This window comes from Lutjanus erythropterus, chromosome 4 (assembly GCF_056507025.1).
Source record: "Lutjanus erythropterus isolate fLutEry1 chromosome 4, fLutEry1.hap2, whole genome shotgun sequence".
In the NCBI taxonomy this organism is placed as follows: domain Eukaryota; kingdom Metazoa; phylum Chordata; class Actinopteri; order Lutjaniformes; family Lutjanidae; genus Lutjanus; species Lutjanus erythropterus.
In genome coordinates this window covers 11,816,200-11,839,779 of record NC_139320.1, presented here as the reverse complement: position 1 = coordinate 11,839,779, position 23,580 = coordinate 11,816,200, and the positions used below count along the sequence as shown (strand labels likewise).

The 23,580-nt window shown below is 39.2% G+C and overlaps 1 protein-coding gene across 1 annotated transcript in view; it reads right to left on the bottom strand.

Annotated features, from left to right (window-relative positions):
- cbl (Cbl proto-oncogene) overlaps positions 1-23,580 on the bottom strand; it is a 52,510-nt gene that overhangs the window by 3,891 nt on the left and 25,039 nt on the right. The window contains exons 3-15 of the mRNA XM_084716970.1: positions 21,220-21,366; positions 19,666-19,822; positions 17,383-17,504; positions 14,630-14,767; positions 13,768-13,855; positions 12,415-12,546; positions 11,982-12,209; positions 8,755-8,886; positions 5,176-5,595; positions 3,403-3,491; positions 2,985-3,194; positions 2,805-2,893; positions 1,477-1,719 (exon numbers count right to left, since the gene is read on the bottom strand). Of these exons, the coding sequence (XP_084573096.1) occupies positions 1,477-1,719; positions 2,805-2,893; positions 2,985-3,194; positions 3,403-3,491; positions 5,176-5,595; positions 8,755-8,886; positions 11,982-12,209; positions 12,415-12,546; positions 13,768-13,855; positions 14,630-14,767; positions 17,383-17,504; positions 19,666-19,822; positions 21,220-21,366 (2,195 nt within the window). The remainder of the gene's footprint in view (positions 1-1,476; positions 1,720-2,804; positions 2,894-2,984; positions 3,195-3,402; positions 3,492-5,175; positions 5,596-8,754; positions 8,887-11,981; positions 12,210-12,414; positions 12,547-13,767; positions 13,856-14,629; positions 14,768-17,382; positions 17,505-19,665; positions 19,823-21,219; positions 21,367-23,580) is intronic.

The following is a 23,580-nucleotide window of genomic DNA, read 5'->3' as shown; positions in this document are numbered from 1 at the left end:
AGCACAGAGCCATTTTGCTGGTGATCATATGTAGGCCACTGGTGGGCCATGAAGGCCCTACAAGCCATCCTTGAGACGTTATAAAAAATAAATAAAATGTTAAGTTTTAGTTTTATAAGTATGGAATGACTATAAAATATTTATGATCAATTTAAAAAAAGTAATCCGAGCTACTAAAACAAAGCCATGGGATTTAAATTATTAATTTTTCTGACCTAGTTTAAAAGGCGTCACACTGTATTTGATGACCCGTCACCAAATAATACCACAGCATATTTTATATCTCCTCATCGATACAATTAGCCTCGTGTTGAGGAGAGTTGTGATTAAAGGTTTGGACGGGCTTTGGACAAGTTTTCAAAGTGTGCTGTGATATTCTTAAGTTTGGGAATGGCTGATGTCGCTGCCCATTATTTGTTTGTTTTTTATTATTATTACTATTACTTTATTCATGTTTGTCTTGACCTTTCTTTTGCTTATTTATACTTTTGATGTCTCATGACTGTTGCTAAGAGAAAATAAACATAATGTTTAATGGTCACTGATGTAGCTGAACAACTCATTAAGTTTTGGTCTTGACCCTTCTTTGTACACTGTTATTACACACACTGAACCAAATGATGTACAGCAATCGATTCATGATAACTGATCAAACTCCACATTTGAGTCCAACATCAACTTCAGAGAGCTTCTGGAAGATCTGCATCATGTCTGGCCTCATAGAGCAGCAAAACGCTTGAGTCGACTTTTCAGGGTGCTCTCTGGGTCAGACGACGTTTGAAGATATTGATTTATCAGCACTTTTAATTGCTTTTTGGCCGAAAGGACCAGAACAAAGAGGCTGATATTATACATTTTTTACATCTGAGTGATTTTATGAAACAGACACACCATTCTTTAGTTACTGTATATGTTGAGTCACTTAAAAAAAGACCATGTTCTTTAAATGGGCAGATTATGAAAATCATAGAAAGTATTTCCTACCTGCCCTTATGGTATCTAGTTATTTAGGTAGCTACATTTTCATTTCATTCTTTGACAGTCAGAGACGGAGCTTTAGCAAACAGATATCCATTATCTTGCACCAGTCACCTGCAAACTTGAATAAATTAGTCAAATTCCTGTCTGTTAACTCTACTATAACTGTACTGTGTGTAGATTTAGACAGATTACATAGATAGATAGATATACACACATAAAATTATGTACTCTATATATAATTATAGAAAAATTAAATAAATGATAAGAAACATGCTACAGTAAACAGCTCTTTCATAACATGGCTCGTTGTTAATTACTACATTTTTTGGGGGTATTTTTATGGTTCATTTAGAATTACATGACAAATTGCGTCTGAATAAATATAAAAATATGTTGGCAGACACAACAGACTGCATATTTATCAGAATCACTGGTTATTTTATAAAGTTAAGAATTAAAAACAAGCTCTGGTTCCACAGGGGCAGATATACTTACATGCTGTGGCTCCAGCGTCTGAATCTAGAGAAAGACGGCTGAAAGCAGCTGTGGAGGATGAGCATGATGAGGAAGATGAAGAGGAGGAAGACGACCCACCCAGTTCTGAAAGGGTCCGTCGGGCGGGAGGAAGCGGCAGCCGGGGTTTTGGGAAGTCATAGCCGTTTTCCTCCTCTTCTCTGTCCTCGGCTGTGTGGTCTCTGGGACCATTGGTCATCACCAGAGGAGGCAACTCTGAATAGTCTGAAGAAGGAAGGAAAACAGTGTAAGTATGGCTCTACCTGACAGACAGGGAACAAAATCAAGTTAAGAGCAGATGTAACACATCCCTGGTTTCATTCATATACACAGGTAACTGTCAGTTACTCTGCACTGAGATTCATGACCAGTGATGCTTACAGTAAACAACATTTTTATATGATAAGACTGGGTGATACTCACTGGTATCTTTTTATCTATAACTGGAAAAATTACCATGTTACCTTTCTGAAAGACTGACTTAACCATTCAGATGAGCTTTATCAGACCCGCTCTATGACTGGCTTTTTTAAAGTCAGATCTAAACTTTGAAAGACTGCTTTTAATTTCAGTGCAATTGAATCCTGGAACAGCATTCAATACCTTCTTAAATTCAATAAATATATACCTTTTGGACATTTTGAAAATTCAATCTTAAACCTCCTAACATCTACTTGTAATCATTTTGTGTAACTGCATTTTATTTTACAATTTATAAGAATTTTAAGGCTTTCCCACTTCAGCATAAATAAAGGTTGAATAATTACATCACCAAACAGCTTCAGATGAGTCAAAGCCATAGCCAAAAATATCAATTACATTCAAGACAACATAAGGTTTCTGCAGGTTTCAACAAGTTAAATTTAAGACTTTTAAGATCATTATGACTGCAATTTAGACCGATTTCACATCCATACTAGCAAAAAAAAACAGTACATGCAAAGTTTGCATTAGTGGTTACTGGTTCGTCGTTGCTTTGTTTTTTCACTAAAAACATACTTAAAAGTAAGACTGCAGTTAATGCAACTTTAAAAGTAATGTTAATTTCATAATTCAAGTCAAAATCATATTTAAGCCTAAAATTGTGCCTAAAAACTTTTAAAGACCAGCAGAAACAGCACAAAGTAGGTGTATTTTTTCAGATGGTGGGGACTTTGTTGGACTGAAACTAATATTCAAAAAGTCAAATTCAGTGGTTAGAGTAAATGTTGTTCCACTAATTGATCGTTTTAGTGCAGAGATAACACAGGGTGGTAAACAAAAAAGTCTGCATGAAGGTAGCATAGAGTTTAAAATATAATGCAAAATACCTGAATCTCTGGCTTGGTTTGACCTGGACTGGATGTTGTACATGGCTTCATACATTTGTGGTCCATCCTCCAGTTCAGCCAGTGTCACCCTACAACAACAAACAATAATAAAACAATTACAAACAGGTCATCTAATCTAAATGTGCTACTGGGAGTGGATTCATTGTGTGTTTTGAATACCTTGAGTTAAGTGTGGAGGCTTGGGTTTGTGTCTGGAGTGCTGACAGAGGCTGAGGCTGCGGATGCCTCGGGACTGGTGGGGTCTCCCCTACAGGTGGTGCCGTGATGGGTGGCAGGACTGGGCGAGAGGTGGGGATCATGTACTCTGACTCCTCCTCGCTGTCACGTGCCTCCTCTCCTGTCAACTGTGGCCTCAGGGCTGTAGAAGGTCTGGGAACAAAAACCCCAAGAATCTTTACACTGTGAATATGGTTTAATGATATCTAAACACTAAAAGACTAAATGTTTTGATAGGAAACAAGCTTCCAGAAATGTTTTGTATGGCCTTCGTGATCTGCAAGGTATGAAAATCATGTCAGTCATTAAAAAATGAGATGCTCCACTCCTGTGATGTCATTGCAGTGCCAGTAAAACATACCTAACTGCCAGTGAGTAGATGGCGTTGGCTGAGGATGAGGGCTTGACTTTGGGGTTGTCATAATCTTGACTGGCTGCTGCTGCAAAATTCTGGAAAGGAACCGGAAGCTGAAATTTCAGAAATTTTTAAGGGGAAAATACTTTTACCATCAAAATCTATAACCCAAATGCTTAGTGGAAAGCTTGTCAAGAAAATATGCTTATTTAGTTTCGTCCTGAGAGTTAGATGAGAAGATTGATGCCACCATCGTGCCTGTATTGGATACTGAACCTGCTGCCAGCAGCTGGTTATTTTAGCTTAGCAAGAAGACTAGAAACTAGGAGGAAAAGCTACCCTGACTCTGCAAAAAAACAAAGTGTAAAAATAACAAGTTGCGGTAAAACAAGTGGTTAAGTGCTGGACTATTTTTTGGCTGCGACCAGTGACTTCCTGGAGTCTGCACTGGACGTCTTGCAACTTCAGGAAGACTCCAGAAAGTCATGGCACATACCCCTCCCATTAAAAAGACAATTTTTCATTTTTATATCTGAAATATATGGGACATGGATGAACCATGTCACATAGGGAGAGCTGAGTGGGATTTTTTTTTACTCACTACACTAAACTCTTGTCTTTGTAGCCTGTGGTTATGTGCCAGCTGTGTTTTTTTGGGGGCTGAGGGGGATTTAGAGATGGCTATTTAATGATGTCATGCATGGTTTGGAAGCACAGGCGACATTCACTGGTAATTAATTAAGATCGTTTTAAGTATAGTACAGTACAACATCATGGATACTAGAGGTGTAAGATACGAGTGCATTGGTTTAGACAGCCTGTATCGGTAAAAAGCTGAACATGAATTTGAAAAATAAATAAATAAATAAAACACACAAAAAAAACTAAACAAAAACGATGCAGCACTCGCGTACTGAAACATCTCAAGATGCGCACACATTTCGTTTTTGGCATCAGGGAGCTGCCACTGCAACTTTCCTCCGTTTTCTCTCTCCTCCTGCCTCTGTCTGCACTGCTCTCAGTGGACGCCTGCTGCTGCACTCACACAAAACTGTCCCTCTCCTGTGTCTCCTCTACTTTTCCTCAAAACACACCGCGCTGAAAACAGCGACAGAAGCGACATTGTACTGCGTCCCACCACCAAATTTTCATAACATGCAAGTGTAGACTAAATTTGGGTTTTATAAGAAAGATGAGAAACGCTGCTGCAAATCATTTATGCAAAACGTGTCTGACAGCAGAGTACAGAGACACGAGTCTGACCCACAGAGACGTCATGTCACTGTGAGAGGAGGTAACACTTTACTGTTCCTCCACACTAATCAAAACCACAGCAATCTTCATATGATACAGCAGCAGATCATCTTACTGCAGAAATACTGATATTTTAAACAGTTTCTCATTTAGGCTACAGGATCTCATTTATACATGAGATTCATAATAAGATGTTAACATCACTAATGTCCCCTTCTCTCTGTCTCTACTGTTGTTATATTTAGTAAAACTATCAGGATTTCTTTTTGCAACTAATAGCACTCTACACATATAGCATTAATTGAATCAAAATGTAAAAAATCACACATTGCATTGTCTTGTATTGCATCATATCGAATCATATCGTGGCAGAGCTGAATGGCTCTACGCCCTCCAGTTTGGGAACCACTGTCTTACTTGGACAGTTATGCTTAAAATGCTGTGGACTTTTTATTGTTATCACAGAATACTCATCATATCAAATGGTAATTTAGTGTCAGTGTGGTGTTTTGTGGTTCCTCTGACCAGCTGGTGGTCCAGACTGAGGGAGCTGTTGTTCTTCTGTGAGTCAGCTCGTGTGTCCAGAGCCGAGGGCAGCGCCAAGGGGAGGGAGTGCCGGTTGGAGAGTTCCCTGACACCTACTCGGATGTCCCCTCCCAAACTGGACACTTGGGTAGACGAAGAAGATGAGGAGGAGGATGAGGAGGAGGAGGTGGGGGCCTTGGGGACAGGCCGGGAGTTCCAGTCAGCCATGGACCTGTTTGGGGGTGCAGGAGGCAGCTTATCTCGAGGGGGCTCGCTGGGAGTGCAGGGTAATGGTCGCCTCTGCAGCCGTCCATCATTTGCTGTCCCGCCTGGGTGGGGGCGGTCTGGAGGAGGAGGAGGGGGGAGATCCCTCAGTGCTGGGGGAAGCGGGAGAGGCTTGTCTTTGTGGTGAGATGCTGCCTACAGGGGCAAAACAGAGATGGAGGGAGCTCATTTAGACTACATGCAATATTGATGTGAAATCAAAGAAAACTCAGCATGTTATCTTCTGCAGGGGAAATAATCCATTTAGCAACAAGACCACTGCGTATGCATCTATCATCATAATCAACAATATTCATAACGCAGATGAATAACACAGAGGAAAGATGTTGTTCATCATCTGCAGTTATCTGCAGTTTCCATTTATCTATATATGTGGTATTATTGATGTGTGAGAGAGTGGAAATGCACTCTAAAATGAATTAAAACAGAAAATAAAATACAGTGATTATAGGGGCTGTCATTTAAACACATCTCTTGTATCAATAATAATTTCAATAACAGAGCTGGGCTACAAGTGAAACAATTCTTAAGTTTTTAGTCTTATTTTGCTCCATACTTCTACAAATCCATAAAAGTCAAGTTATAAACCAGCTGCAAAGAAGGAGGTTTGTTTTGTTTGGTACCTTGAGACAAACTACTCAAAACTGATTCTGGGGCAACACTGAAAAGGCTGTCATGTTACAAGAGAAGGAGAGCAGGGGAATCTAAGGCTGGGCAGTAGGACAAATTTTTCATATCACATTTTTTTTAAAAATCATATCGGTTTCACGGTATTTGATGGTATTTTTTTTTTTCATGCAAGTGTTCTTACCCAAATTTTCTTCTAACAAGAAAAGAATTACTGCAGTTGATTGTCTTTAAATAGCCCATTTTACTGTCATAAGGACTGTGTCATGTTTTTTTTCATGTCCAGACAGGTAAAAGCATGACCCCTTCAAAGTATAGTTACTAGTTTTTGATAGTTGACATCAACAATAAAATATTTATCAATATTCCATTTATACATAATGCCAGTTATCTGTTGCCTCTTAAGATTTTATGCAGCTGCATGGCACTAGTTGGGGCTGCGGCTCTGTCAGACAGCAGGTCCTCTCGCCCAGCATGTATAAAGCAATCGCCCTGGCAACCCTGGATGTTTACATCAGCAAAGTCGGACAGACGAATGTAGACTGTGACAGAAAAAGGCTGATATATATTCACTCGACTGGAGAAAAGTGTGACCACATTAAGCACAGACACAGACATAAACCTGCAAGCAGAGCTGCTGCTGCTGCTACTAGCAATGCTAATGTTAGCCACACTGTGTGTCAGGCTGGCAGCTAACGTTAGCTCTGGGTCCTTTACCCGCAGCACTGTGACCCTCTTCGGTCTGAAAAGGTGTTTAGTGAGTTGTTATTGTCAGTAGAGTGTTTTGTTAGTGTTAGACTAGTCCACCAGTCTAAATTAAAATTTGTATTTAATCGACAGGGAAATTAGTTGCCAGGAACATCCCTAGTGCACACGTTCAAGCAAGCACACCTGTGGTGATGGTGTGGAGCAGTGAAACGGTTCCCTGCTGAAACACTTTCCCGCCGCGCACGTTCCAGGCGTTGTTTGGGCTATTCACCAGTATGGCGGTATATGAAAAATTATCATCATAACGAAAATAAAGACTGGTTTTCAGTATCAACCAGTATACCGCACAGGCCTAGGGGTATCCAAGGTAAATGGAGAAAGGGGCTAAAGAGGTAAAACTCCATAAACATCTCTGGAGATGGCTTGGGTATATAGCCATGTGGCTTCAGGCCAATCACTGTCCCAGACTGGCATAGAGGTTGTTTATAATGGTTCATGAGGACTCTGGTGAAGGCCACAAGCTGAAATGCATTATTATATAAAAACACGTTTTTTTTAGATACATTAGAGTATTAGAGACTGCGTTAAAATGATGTGTAAATTCCCTTATTCTCCTATGACAGCAATATTTCCTGCTGACCTGTGGGCAATGCCCAGAGATGAGTACCAAAATCTAGTATTATACAGGGCTGTGTATTGGCAAGAATCTGACGAGACAAAATTGGACTTAAATAAAATGAAACTTATATCAAACAATCAAGGAGAACGAAAGAAAATAATAAAATAATAAATACTAATAAAAAATGAAATTAATAAAAAAAGTAAAATTAATTAAATCTAAAATAAACAGAAATTAATGTAAATAAAGTAAAAATGAACCGAAACATAATATTCATATGTAGTATTACTCCCATCATACACTTTATTTCAGACTGTCAATATAAAAATTCTGTTACCAGTGTAGCTAAAAAAAAGGAACATTTCAATGTCTGTAGCTGCAAACCAAGAGTTTGAATTGCGATTGAGTTGAATTTGCACACTACATAAAAAAAAAGTCTGACCTATTTAGTATTATGTACTCAGTCCAGTTTTCCCTAATCTTCTTTTTTACGTTTCCACAATCCAATTTCCTGCATCATCTATCTTGTTGTTTGTCCTTCTGATGTCGCCTTGATTTCCTTAAGGCTTTCCTGGTTCTTACGGCTAAAGTCTCTTATCTCTTGTAAAACTGTTTCCAGCTCTGCCATACCTTTAGAGGATTCTTGTGTTTCTTCTTTGTTTCAGCCTAGTTGTTCCGCTAGCTTAGTTTTCACTCCCTTTAATGTAATCGCTTCTCCTCTGTTAACTCTTCTGCTAGTTCAGTCAGCTCTCCTGCTAGCTTGGTTTGCTCGATATTTTCCTCAGTGTTTAAATCTGCGTTTTTGACCAACTTTGTCTGATTTCTTCCAGTCATACTCAATACCCTTTCTTTCTCACTTTGTAAACTTTTAGTTTTACAGGGCTTTTTACTTTTCAACATCAGGGAGCTCACTCTCTACACTGCTGCCATGTGTGAGATTTGCCTGTTTTCTAATTGGCAAATTCTCAAACTTTCTGCTGGCTGAGACAAAACAGCCCCTCCTCCCTCTACTAGCGGTGCCTGCAGGCAGTGGATCACATGTCTGTGTCTGTGTTCTTCATTCTTTCAAAACATCACTCAGTATTTTGATATCAGTAACAGTATTTATTTAATGAAATTTTATATTTTTAAAAGGCCATTATTTTGTAATGAAAAGAACAGATAAGAGGACAGTTAAAAGTACTGGATCAATTAGTAATATTGATAAGAGTAGTAACATCGATGAATCCGAACAATGCCCATCCCTAGCCACACCACATATTGAGGATGCTGTGTGACTGTAAACACCGTAATGCCTTGAATAACCTTAACAAGGTGTTGGGTTGTGTGTGTTCAGTTACCTTAGTGGTGACCCCAGGGCTGGAAGCACCAGGGGCGTTGGGAGGTCTGTGCGGTAGAAGGTCTAGCCTGGGTGGCACAGGGGGAAGAGAGGACTGAGGAGCCATGGACAAAGGTGATGGGGGGCGCTCCACCTGGATCACACACAAAAACAAATCACTTGTTATATCTGATAAGCTACATTTGAACACAATCAGATTTGATCAAACAGTTTGATTTTTTTTTCCACCTTCAGATCTTTCTTTTTCAGTTTCAGATCTTTTCTTTTCAGATTCAGAATTTTGGCCCTGATCTAGCGTGGGGGGCGTGGCATCAACCGAGAGGGGTGTGGAATCATGACAGACAGCTTAACAAAAAGGCTACGGACCTTACCCTATCACGTTGCCTTCAGGGAACGTAGGAACTAAAACAATTCAACTCAACACTTTATGTAGGCTACACCATGTGATTGGCAGTGAAAAAACTGCCATTTGGACGGCATGCACATTTATCCTGCATGGCTAAATCTGTTTTAATTTCCTCTGTAAGGGTAAAGCTGTTAAGACGTCACTTTATTAAGTTTTAATATTCTTCAATACGTGGTAAGTTTTGAAATTTACTCCAACGTTTTCGGAGATGTGAGATGTAAAAGCTGCTTTAGACAGTGCTGAGGACCAATTGCAGAAGCGGAGCGATAAATTATGCCAGACTGTGCACTTCATACAGAGAAAGCATAACCTGACACGCCCACGTACTTAGAAACCATTTGAAAAGGCAGGCACTTGGCAGATGATTAGATGAAACATCTGTCTATCAAGGGCCAACTTCAGCTAATCAGATCAAACTCTTGCTGAGGCAGCGCAAAAACATCTCTCCCATCAAGAAAAGCCTTTGGAAGAAATACTCTCTAGTTCTGATGTAACTGACGCTATTGCAGTATCTATGCTAACCTCTTCAAGAGCCACCATTATTTGTTCGAGACGAGTCACTTCCATGGACGCCAAGCCTGTAGCTGCCAGTAGTCCCTCCTTGGATGCTGACTGGCTGCAGCACTTTTGGTGCAGACACAAATGGAGAGCTTGAAGCGTGGCCAGATGGATTCACACTTGGTCGTGTGATCTCGGTACAATTTTTATATTATTTCACCTTAAATTTTCATGATTTAAGTCGGATGAGCTGGCTCAAAATGTTATCAAGGCAAAGGTGTGTGCAATTTTTTAAAAATAAATTAATAAATAAGTATACATATATATAAAAACAAGTATATTTTTTATTTAAAATTGAAAGAAGTGCACAGCTGAGATAATCAGCTAGGTGTAATCTCCTTCTGTCCTTTAAAAGTTTTCAGATCCCCTAAGTTTCCAAAAGTTTGCATCGTCCTAAACCAATTACATATGCAAAACACACATACAATATATTGTTTTATACTGAAATTTCATGCAATAACTGAAGCGCACTGTGCAGTAGCAGAGTTTTGTTTTGTGCAGTTGTTCAAAAGAAGAAAAAAAAAAGAAAGACACTCACATTTTGTTTCAACATAAAACAGATGAAACAAATACAAAGCAACAAAATATTTATGAAGTACAGCCAAGTACTTCACAGTGTACAAGTACATTTAAAGAAATGGTCAAAGAGGAGAAAGAGGCCGGGTCAGCAATCAAAGCCAAAGAAATTCAAGAGACCACATCAAAGTGTGTGTGATCTCAGGTACTCACCTACTCTATAAGCAGACTAATGCTCACCAAGTTTCTCAGAGGCACATGAAAGATGGAGGATAGGAGAATGCCCCACATATCAAATACCGAGAGGCACAAGAAAAGCTGCTACCTTGGCACCATGAAAGATGGAGATGAAAGAGTTTTGATATGAGCCGTGAGCTTGAAGCTCACAAAAAATGAAAAGGGCAAGGCGGGGAGTGTTTCATCAGTACAGAGACAGGTCTCTCAGAAAAACAGAGAAGAGAAGAAGACAGTAGGCACCATGAGGTGCACCCAGGGCGCCAAAAACCAACGAAGCCAAGTGCCTCAATGTTTTATCAATGGAAAGCACCAGGACAGCTTGGCCAGTGTCATGACTAGAAACTCTGAGCAAAAGAGGTAACTTTTGCCTCAATTAAAGGGACAGTTCAAATTATTTGAAGTAGGGTTGTCAGAAGTACTTATCCACAGTCAGCTTATTGCCTACAGTAGATGTGTCTCAGCATGCTGCCAGTTTGAAGGAGCAAAGAGGAGGATGAGCCTGGAAGCTAAGCAATTAACTGCTGTGGACAGTCTCAGCAGAAAAACATATTTTAGCCACTTAAAAAAAGAGGCTCATGTACAACAAAAAATACAATATCAATTTAAGTATAATTCTGAATAGAATATTTTCACGGCTTTTCCTGACAGTCAGACATCCCTTTACATTCGGAAACTGCGGTTCTGTACGCCAAATATTGCTCTCTCACTCAACCAGACTATATTGGTAAAATCAGTCATTTTACATTGCAGAACAACTGGAGTTCCTGATCTACTGCTGACTAGATTTGTTAGTTTATGTTATTTTGTGACTTCAGTGAATCCAAACTATCATTTTAAAAGACCAAATTCACACAAAAAAAACAAATCAACTTATTATTTATTTCATCATGGAGGTTGGTTTGGAGAGAGCGATATTTGACTTATACAACAGCGGTTTCCCAGCTTAAAATGCTGTCTGATTCCAGGTTAATGTGCTGAAAATATTCTAAATACAGTGAACAGCTAAAATGGTTGACTGATTTATTTTTTTAAGTGGCTTCCCTCTGCTTCCCTAAAGTGGAGTTGTGCCATATAGTATCTTCTGCAGGTAATAAACTGACTATGGATATATACTAAATCCCATGTTTCATCACAATACAATATTATATAAGTTCTCTGGACAGCGACACGCTAGTTTTGATATCACAACGTCTGCCACGAAACAATTTCAATTCAATTCCAGAGCCTGGAATGGATGTCAGACAATATTGCACGTCCATTTAACACATTCAGTTACTGTTAGGTCAATTCACAAAAAAGCAAATAAATTATGATTCTGCAAATTTATGACTGATTTCTTAGGAATTTCAAAATAAAGGCTTATTTTAAAGATGACAATCAATATTTTCACTTTGCACTGAATTGATATATTGATCTAGATGTATTGTTACTCCCCTAATAAGCACCTCATAGAACCCCACTTCAAATAGTGGAATCTATTCTTTTAAGTCAAGGTTCTTCCATTATCTCACCTTTGTACAAGCAAGTTTGCTCATCATGAGATGAGGGTCTTCAAGTCTGTCGTCGTCATCATCATCATAGCTGGGTGATGGAGCCCCCTCAGCCCCATACTGGCCCCTGCAGGAGCCCCCGCTGTTATCCTTTGGGTCCTTAGGGTCAAAAGGATCCACAACGATGGGCTCTGTACCCTTAATCTCACAGCGGCAGAAGGGACAACCTGTTCCCTGACCCTCTGACTCCTGAAAGACAGGCAGACAGGCACACACAGATGAAAGGAGCTTGTGTGTTTTAATGTCTGTTATGTCTGCAGAGAGGAGCACTTCAACAGCAAGTTCTCCTCTCAACAGGTATGAGTTATAACACTTAGCTTGGAGTGGCCAACCCACACAAAAACCCCTCCATCCATTCATCCATCCATCCATCCATTCATCCATCATGTCGTACCTGCCAGGCAGTGAGACAGGAGGTGCACATGAGGTGACCGCAGGGCTCAATCTTCACATCCTTGTCATTCTCGGCACAGATCTTACACAGCTGGAAAGTGGAGCCCATTTCACAGTACAGCTCATATTGCTCCTGAGGGGGAAAAATGAGACAACTATGAGCTTTCAGTACCTAAACACAGAGTAACATCATACGGCCCTGACACCACCTGAGATCATTTTTAAAAAAAAAAGAGCCTAGAAGCATCTGGAGCAGAGTTAAAATGTGGGGGTGTTTTTTTTGTTGCAGTCCTGTGCTCAAGCAAAATGAGTCTGTTCATAAACACTGCTACAGAACTCCGAGAAGATATCTGAGCCCGACAAGAAGAGAATGTATAAAGACTGTATTGAGTATAGAGACTGTATAGAGACTGAAGACACTAACCCTAACCCTATACACCAGGGTGGGTATTCTTTAATAATATCTCACGTTTCACAGTTTCGTATCTTGCTAATTTAATATGTTGTGTCCTTCAATGTCATGAAAGTATGAATACTCTGGGACAGATGAACTTATTTGCAATACTTTACAACTGAGGACCAATTTGCTCTCACTGCATAAAACTATTAAATTGACTCTGACCTTGACCTTACTTATTAAATACAATGTTGGGGTGTAGATATAGTCCACAGTTCAATAACTAGTTTACAATAGTTAACAATTTGCAGTAGTTGGGTGGTAGTTTAACTACATTCGAATCTCTTTAGCTTTTTCAGTACTCTGGGTCTACTCTAGGTCATGTTTTCCATAACAGAACTGGACTAGACCCCGTTTGACTCAGCCTGTCAGCCCAGCATGGTGGGGGTTTTCATTTGCATCACAACAGGGCTACCTGCTTGAAGGTGTGTCTTTTACCTGAAGAAAAGCTCATTTCAGTTCAGTCTCCATGTAACAATATGAGATTCCAGACTCAGACTGTGATGATTTCCTGTGATGTAGTTTAGATGTAGTTTCACTACTTTTAATTGTTAAGTAGCTTGTCGTTCAGTAAACTACAGCTTAGAGGAAACCTTCTCGACACTGATAAAATATAAATGTCAGACAGAAAAAAAGGAATTTGTTTAATTCTTTCAGTTAGTCAATTACTAAACCTTGACTAACTCAGTTCCTGTGTAGTTTTGTCATGTCTCCTACTTCTGCTTCCTTTCAGAGCAGAGCACTACTACATCTTTTTTTTTTTCAGCAGATCATTACTGATCTGTTTGCCTATCTAAAAAAAGCATTTTAACCTTTGCAGTAAAATGCCAAAGACCAGCAAGAATGTATAAGATATCAAAGAGTGACGGTGCAGTCCAAGAAGCACACTGCTCTGACCTGTGTGACTTTGATGTGGTCTTGAGGGGAAGGCTCACAAAGTCCTGTAAGGTCTGGGTTTTGGGTCCGGCCATCAGGGAATAAATAGCTGGAGATGCAGAGGCACATAAAATTAGAAGGTAGGCACAAAACTCCCCTTAAAGGATCCTAGGGTATTTGGAAAGGCATTTTCATTTCAAAGTTATCATCATCACTAGTTAGTATAATTATACTGCATGTATACCTAACGGGCTGCGGTAATGAAAACATCTGTTCAGATCATTCATTCAATCTGGCAACCTGTTCCAATATCATCACCGAGTTGATGCATGTACAGTACAAGACTGTTTTACAGATGGGTCAGATGCTGTAATTATGATATGATAAATGTTTTGTATACAGGCGATATACTGTACAGGCTTTCCCACTTTAAAATCAGCATTTAATTACAGGTTGGGACCGACCGACTGCAGCTTTCATTAAACAAAGGGATCAACGTTGGCATAAAAAGATGAGATTCACGCCAGTCAGCTAAACCACTAAGTGAGCAGCATATTAGAAACCAACATTTCTATTTTGGTTATTATGATAACACTGGAATGATGGGAACAGGCAATATGATATGACTGGATTGGTTTAGAGCTGAAAGGCAGTTTTGAAATCGTGGGTTTATACAGAGAAGCATTCTCTGTGAGAAGAGAAGAAGAGAGAAAAGGAGAAATGGCAGAAAAAGAGAAGCTCCACATATGACAGGAAGTTTGACTTACAGATAATTTATTAAAACCGCATCAAATGAAGACCCGGCCACAGAGACACAAAACAGAGATCCAGATGCTAAAAATGACAGATTTAAGTGTGCCAAACAAAATGCCAGTAGACTTACAATCCTTCCCTGAAGCCATCAATGAGGGCCTGGAAAAGGGGTTTGTTGTGGGGAATGGTCTGGAGTATGTTTCCATCTGCTGTCACATAGCCGATAGCCCACTGGCCCAGTCGTGTGCAGCTCAGCCGGAAGATGTAACTGAACATATAGATGTGAGATATAAGATGAAATAAGATGGTGTTGCTTTATTCTTTGTTAGAATGAAAAAACAAAGTGATTAAACTGAGGAGGGTGCGCACACAGGGTGCACAAACTTTGCACACTAAGGAATATGTTCTTCAAGTATGCATGTACCAGTATATGCAATAAAATAAGCCCAAATGTAAATGTGTAGGCTGAATTATATATATATATATATGTATATATATATATATATATATATATATATATATATGTATATATATATGTATATATATATATATATGTATATATATATATATATATATATATATATATATATATATGTATATATATATGTATATATATATATATATATATATATATATATATATATATATATATATCTTCTTGTCAAGATGAAGTCAAATTTTGATCTAATGTTTATGATCACCAAAAAGATGTGAACCCATTTCTCATAAAAAGTTAAAAAGATAAAATATCCAAGTCAAACAAACATGACAACACAAAAATACATAAATTACATAACACATAGGTAATCAGTCAGTCATTATACATACATGACATGTACATTACACACGTAAATAGGGTAGATATATAAAGATGAGAAAGCAGTTACATATATAAAACTATCACAGCTGTAATTGAACCTGGCTAAAATAGACCTAATAATATGGTTGAATAAAAACAGAAATAAAGAAAGATCTATTTGTAGCCTAGATTTTAATATGGGGACAGAATCAGGTGGAGGAAGGGTATCTACAGGGAAGATGATGGGAAAAACCAATGGCTTTATACTCCACCAATCTACAGGTGGCAGTAACATAACAACATGATGATGTGTGTCCACAAAGACAGGGAAGAAGACTGCAAGCTAGTAAACAACGATGCTAACTAGCTTGTTAAATTTTAATGCATTAAAAATTGGTGCTGAAAATGTTTTACGAGGAAGAAAATGCATTCAACACATTTCTTAGACCTCAAGGACACAGATTTTTGATGAGTAAGACTGAATGTAAATAAAACTTATTTGCTACGTACAAGAAAACTGGAGCACACTGGAGCATCGTTCTACACTTTTTTCTCTGCATGAAGAAAATTGAATATATACAGGTTGCATAATCAAATTTTCTTTTTTAATCGTTTGAGGATCGAATTATCACCAACGTGTATGGCCCTGACCAGAGTACAGTTTTTGCAGTGTAAGGTGTCTTTTTTTAGTTGTTTTCTATATAGTTAGCATTTTGCACCTGCTAATGCAGCCTAGGTGCCTCATGTTTTAAAAGAGAGACAAAAGACCAATGAAAACAAAAGGAATGGTTAACACTGTCATATTTAATTGATGAAAACAAGTGTGATGCAGACTCGCAGTTGCAGCAGAGTGAGAGAACTGATGTGGACTGACTGCCACATAATATTCTCAACATGATGAAACTAGTCAACTATAAGTGACCCCACCATCACATTTTATACTGACTTTATGAATAATGTGTGTGAACTTGCCCCATTAAAACAGCAGTTACATGACCTGGAATGAGCCACAATGTAATTGTGCGTGCCTCAAAGGTGTGCTCTGGTAACACATAGCACTCCACCTCTGAGCATGCTGATGCTGTGGCATGGGTAGGTGTACCTTCATCACCACCTGGAAGTATCTTGTTGCCACCCGCTATGACAGCTGGTGCAACTGTCAGGTAAATTAGTTTGACTGATGGGTGCGAGCAGCTGTGCCTTAAATCTAGTCTAGTGTGGAAAAGTCTGCATGAGTCTGGAAAAACATGCACCCACTCCTCCCAGTACCCGACACACCCTGCCTGTGTGTTTCTATGTACAAGCTGAGAAATTTGTATCAGGAAATAACCAAATTAAAAATCGGGAGTATTGAATACCCGTGCAAAGAAGCCTGTCTTTGTTAGTGCTCTAGCCACAGCATTCAGAGAAAGCTGGAGACCACTGCTATGTGACTGAGGTGAGCCAGGAAAAGGGCATTACATTAATCCATCCTTAGATGCATGTATTAGGATTTGAATTTAGAGATACTGCGCAAATGGAAAAAAGTAGTCTTCGCCTTGATGTTTAGCTTAGACATGGTAGAACCGCTCTGCCCGTAATACAAACAGAGCACTCCTGACAGTAAGCTGTAATTTATAGTTTCACATTGACCAATAACTGCTCGGATGTCAATGTGGCCCTACACAAGCCAGGCCTAAACAGTGACATCAGCTTTCAGTGTACAATCAGGCCATTGATGCTAGGTACCAGTGCCATGCTGCCCTGGATCCTTCACTCTCTCTCTCACACACTCATGCACACACTCACATATGCACTCACATATGCACGCACACGCGCATGCACACTCACACTCACACACTCCATAACTGGTATGTGATACTGGCATCAAGACTGAACTTGTGCCCTTGTCTGCTTTTGTAACATTACAAAGCCAAATGTTGGCAATTTGCATTTTTATGCATATGTGTTTGCATGCAGAGTGCACCAGTCACAATGATTAAAAACAATGATTTTATTTGACTACATACATTACAGGCTAACATACTGATTGATTGATTTGGACTGCATTGTTGTGTGTCTGCATACATGTGTGTCTGTCTCACCTGCCAGGCTTGTGAATGAACTTCTGCAGCCGTGCTTTGACCTCATCGTAGGTGAGGAACGCCATGTACCCCGGGTGAGTAACTGCCAAGCTGTTCCAGTTCCGCAGAAGGGAGGACCAGGGCTACACGCACGCACACACACACACACACACACACACACACACACACACACACACACACACACACACACACACACACACACACACAAGAAAAAGAGAGGGAGTGACTCATCTGATGTGTGAGTGAATAGACAGAACTAACAGTATGAGCAGGGTAATGGAGAAATATACTGCATCATGGATGATGCTACAACAACTGTTTACTGAACGTCAGTGTGATTTACAATGGCCATTATAGCCTGGGTCAAGCAATGTAAAAGGTCCTTAAAGCAGAATTTGCAACACTTAAAACAGCATGCAAGTCATTTGGCACCATCTGGAGGCACAGAATGAGGAAGGTTAAATGGACACTAGCAGACTGCTTCCCATATTGTATCTCAAGAAGGCAAAAGTCAGCTTTACAGGTGCTTATGTGATCTCCCTTTATTTAAGAATTACATGAGCCAAATAAAATCAAGTCACCTTAACAAGATGTGAAGACTCTAGTAAAAATAAAATAGTTTGCACTACTCCATAGTTGACTGAGTGCGGTAGTGAGTAGGTGGTTCTGCAATTGCTCTCACTAGTCAGTCTGTTTGGTGTGTGAAAGGAAGTAGAATTAACACATACAACACTGAGAATGAGCTGGAAAAGCCATGGCCATGTTTGAATCTGCACAACAGTTCTTATGTAAAAACTCACCTTTTTAGAGGGACTGTTCTATCTCCATGTAGCTTTATCATATTTTTCCAATTTAAAAAGTGATGTTAGTTATTTTGTCTCTCTGCACACAGTAAGTGACATGTTAAACATGTCCTGGACTCAACTCATCTCTCTTGTAACTTTAGTGTAATGTGATGGCAGATTGGGTGGGTTAGTGAACAAAAAGTGTGTTGAGTGCAGTTTACTGACCAGTCCAAAGATACTGCATTATCTGCTTACTGCTTTCGATAAAAAGTGCATCACCCCCAGTCTACTGTGTGTCAAGGACAGAGCTCAAAATGGCCACAGGCTCACTTCCTCTTCTGAGTTTGAGGACATTTAGAGGAGGGCTTTTTTTGTATGAGGGAGTGTCAAAGGAAATGTCTGTAATCTGTTTAGGCTTCATTAAGCTGGTCTGTGCCTTGCATACAAGTAGCTGGGGATAATGTCACTGAGGGAATAAAGAACATACACTATTACATATGATGCAAAAGGTTTCAGATAATGTAAATTAAAATGCAGTGGGTTGGGTTTATATATTATATGGTATAAAATGTCAATGGTACTGTGTTAATTACAATGCTGATACAGCAGTACATGCTTTAAGATAAGCTCTGCAGATGGTGCCTGATAAACCCACCCTCCCTCTGTCCTTTCTATTTTTTTCTTTTTAACAGCCCTCTTTTCTATGCTGATGAGGAAAATGAGCTCCTGAAGTGCTATGCAGCACCTGCACATCCATAAATACACACTAAAATACTCCAAAAACAAATGGGTTGTTTCCTGCTGCCACCTTGTGCATATAATTGCAAAAAATAAATGGTTGGCTGCACGTAGCCCTTTACTTCATCACAACTCCCTGCACATGAGCAGTGTGCCAGTACTGTAATCCATCAATTACAAAGTTGAGCCAGGCTTTAACAAAGTAAAAAAACACAAACTGACAATGTACCAAGGCTCAACAGGCCCAAAGTGCATGCTCAGTGAGATTCTTATTCCACAAATGTTCAGCATTGCTGCTGTCAGTCATCTAGCAGTAACAAAGTACAACCTTAGGGAGCATATATAATGATCACTGTCCTTGAGAAGGAGCTCAGTGTGACTCTTTATCTGGGAAAAACCAACAGACCTCCTTGGACCTTCTGAAGCAACAACAGACACCCCATAAAGATGACAAAGTCATTGCTGAACACAGTGGAGTGAAGTTTCCACCTCAGTCCTGTCTGACAGTGTGAATATGTCAGCAGGCATCCTGCTAACAAGTTGACAGAGTTAGCCGAAAAAAGATGTTAAATTAGTTTAAGTTCATTATCTGCTGCTCAAATACAATTTGTTTCCTACACCAACGCTAGCACACTGTTATGAATTACCCTCCATCTTTATCACTTCTATAACTTGCTTCTTTGTGCATTTCTCCTCTTATTAACTCAGAACACAATGAAAAGACAAAGTGACAGGTGCAGAGTATGTGGGTGTTCAGTACCTGGAATAGCCTGGTGAAGATGTCAAACTCAAAGACAGAGATGTAGTCGTTGCAGGTGAGGTCTATAGTGGACTTGAGGGCCATGGCCTCCAGTCCGGAGCTGATGGGATGAAACTCGTGGAGAGACTGACGGAACACCTTCCAAGGCACAATGGTCCTGAAACATGTAACACACAATCAAAAAAGAGGACAACATCCTCTTGCAAAAACTAAATTTAACTACCTGAATGCCACCTTGTTGTATTTGACCCCAGGTGCAGAAAAAGGCAGTGGCAGATTTGATTCTGTAAGTTACTTGGTCTGTTACATGCCTCTTAAGCACATCATATACAGTTAAGTTCACTAGCAGCTGCAAAAATGTCTACATACAAATATGAAGTGTATTTCCGGTTAACTAAAAACTAAAAAAAGAACTAAAATTCTAATAAAGAGTCATAAAAGAGCTTTGAAGGTTGTTGGCCATGAATGCTAACCTGAGGCAATCTTTTCTTTTTTTTAGGACAGCAGTTGCAAAATTCGGTACTTTCCCTAATGTTGGGTTTACCGTTGTTCAGTTCCTGCTGAAGATGTCAGATATATAAACCACACAGTTATCTGATACATGTAGGAAATGAATGGATTGTTATGTAGTATTGGGAAAACCCAGCTATTAAAATGTTAACGCAAAATAACCACACTCACAATCTGTATTGTGTGCACTTGGGGATCGATGAACTCAAATCTGTGTGACTGAGTAGATCCTGAGTTCCCACATTTAAATGTCAAAGACACCCATAAAAGACATGCCTTGGTCAACAGACCTCTGAATTCAGTTACAGGGGTGTCACATTTTCAATATTCAAATGGAAAATCTATCAAAATGAGCTTTCAATCTCAATAATCAAACTCAAAGGCAGAATTGAGGACTCTCCTAGTATTTGTTTTTCCCTCTCCACTCGTGCCTGTATGACATGTGTCTGAAGAACAACAGAGTGCAGCTTATCAGCCTTTATCTCAAATTTGATACAATTCGGCCAGGGTATCTGTACTCAATACCTTTGAGTTACTGAAATAACCCAGTACCGAGTAGCTTTAAAACCTATCCAGTCAAACATTACCTGCATTCAATCCTTTTGGTACTTAGATGTTGAAAAAAATTACCATTTATATGGCAGAGAGTCACTGCAAATGTATGGTATCGGTATCACTTCAAGATTACTGGTATTGGTACTGGCTCATCTATTTCCAGAATAATTTGAAAATGTAAATGACAGTTGTCTAAGCATAAACCAAAGATGTCTTGATCTTTACAAATCGAAAGTCAAACTGAATTTTGGATTTGGAGAATGGGGACACCCCTATTCCATACCCAACATTTGAGAGGATATTCACTGACTGTGATTACTGTGAAAGAGGAGAGAAGTTATAACTTAAATGTATATTATCTTACTGCAATAAACTACTCATTCAAGTCGTTTTCATGCCAACATACTGTATGGGAGCAGGATGCCAGTTTGGAACCACTGAAGTAATATCGTATTCTATGCATAAAATGTGGTGTAGAATTGGGCTCACTTGTCCCCGAATGCGCGCCTCCAGAACTCTGCAGCATCTGCCTTGGTGATGCGGAAGTTGTCACCCTGAAACAGACCGTTGGGGAAGATAGCCTTCAGCTCAGCCAGCATGTGGCTGAAGATCAGCGACAGCTTGGTGAGGTTCCGCCTGTGGAAGTCAAGAGGAGAGGGGAGGGAGTGAGATTTCACATCTTTATCAGTGTCATCAGCACATATAACACCACCAATGAAGAGAAATTAACTAGCATTACATGCGCTCAATTTAAAGCAGATGGCAAAGAATGTACTGTGCTTGTGGGGTGCATCAGTCCAAGTCATGTTTAAGAATGGTTATGTTCAAAGTAATAGCTAATAACAATGCTCTCTAAAAACTGTAAAACGCCAAGGTTGGTATTTGAAGAAAAAAGGAACAAACACAAATGCATTTTTGGAATTACACTTTCCAAAGACTGTGTTACTAAATACAGAGGCATAAAGACCATAAAATGAAGACTGTAGTCTTAACATGAGGCCAATGACGATATTAGGGAGCATATAAGTTCTGATATAGACACATTAACAGATATCTGTTTGGTTATACATATCTTGTAACAGAAAGTAATTTTCTAATGTATCTTTTGTCCCAAGACCACGGCTTAATTAATAACTGATTATTTTTTTTATATTCCAAATGGACAATTTTTGCTAATACAGAGAAAAGTGACAACATAAAGAGTTCTGCTTGGTGAGTTTACATGAAAACCGACCAACTTTTGTCTTGAAGATGAAGCACACTGACAAAAATAAAGTGAAATTCAAATGTGCATTAAACATCCACTTTGCTCATTCAACTATAATTAGTAATCTCGTCATTCTTGTGGCCTTAGCCATCTGTGGCAATGCAAAAAAAGGCAGTGATGCGATATGGCTGACAAATTGCTGAAATCTACTTCCTAAAAATGCTTGCACATCAACATGTATTTATGTTATATATTTTTAGATTTATTTTCTTACTTTTAAACTTGCTTTCCAAAACATATCAAAGTGAAACCAGTTAATTTGTCAAAAAACACACACCCACATTTCCCCTCATATCAATGGTGGGTGATGAAGACGTGAAGCTAAATGTGTAGAAAGAACACAACAGCAAATAGAAAGAGGAATCCTTCATCTCTCTCTTTGTGCATGTTTTCTGATGACATTCCTCATCCCTCATTTGTTTGTTAGCTTGTGTCTTCATTTCCTCCAGCAGAGAATTAGTCTTGACACTTGTGCCATCTAACTGTCAGGGCTGATGTTCTCTGGGATAGATCATTTTACTCATGTAGCTTTGGGAAGACGTTCAAGCTGCGTCTGTGTGCATGAACTGTATGTTCAGATTAGTATCCAATGTACCTACTGCCAGCCAGCCACAAATTTATTCTACCTGTATCAAGCTGATCAATGTGAAAAAGAAAAGGCAAATGTCCAGCTGTCAAACAGCTTGTGATCTGAACAGCTAACCAAACCTCAACTCTTGGCAAAAAACTGCAGACAAAATTGAGGTTTCTTTGCAATATATAATCAATCTCTTAAAAAGAGGAACCAGAGACTGTATATTGAATCATGGACGTTAGCTAGTAATTACTGTAAATATGGTTAAAATGCCGAGGCAAAGCATCGAAAGTGTGGCTGTATTTCACTCTAAAATTCCAGCAGCAGGCGAGATGTGCAGCAAATGTTTAAAAACAGTTGCATGTTAGGGGGGGAGCATCTGGCGATGCGCAGGGATGCACTTGGCAGCAGAGAGATGCATCATGCTGACTGCTTGTGTGTGGCGAGCAGAAGCATAAAACACTAGATGTCTGATGACTGCACTGACGAGGATCACAGCAGCCTTTGCTCAGGATAGCAAACATAACCACATTTACACAAACAAATTAAGTCTGAACCTTTACGATGAAGTTAGTAGAATATGAATGCCAACTCAAAATTTATTTAGTTGTAATTAGTACTGTAATGGTTCCTGTTAACATAGTGCATTTCATTCATTATGTAAATTTAAGTGTTTTGTGTATATAAGTAAACTTTCAACCATTAACAGTTAATATATTATTAAAATTCAAGTTCAGATTTTTCTTAGCAATGAAAAAAGTTGTTTTAAAAGGCACCGTTTAGGTACCAATACCATTTTAAAAGTATCATTCAACACTGTTATTGGAAAAAACCCTGCAATACCCAACCCAATGTTAAGTCCCTTAATCTCCATTCTTTTATGCGGCCAGGAGGGGGCAAAGTACGTTTCAAAAAGAAGTCAGATTGTATGGAGTCATATGGCAAAAGTACCTTACTTCTCACTTGATTTATGAGTTCAGTAAACAGTTTGTCAGTAGTTTAGCTTTAA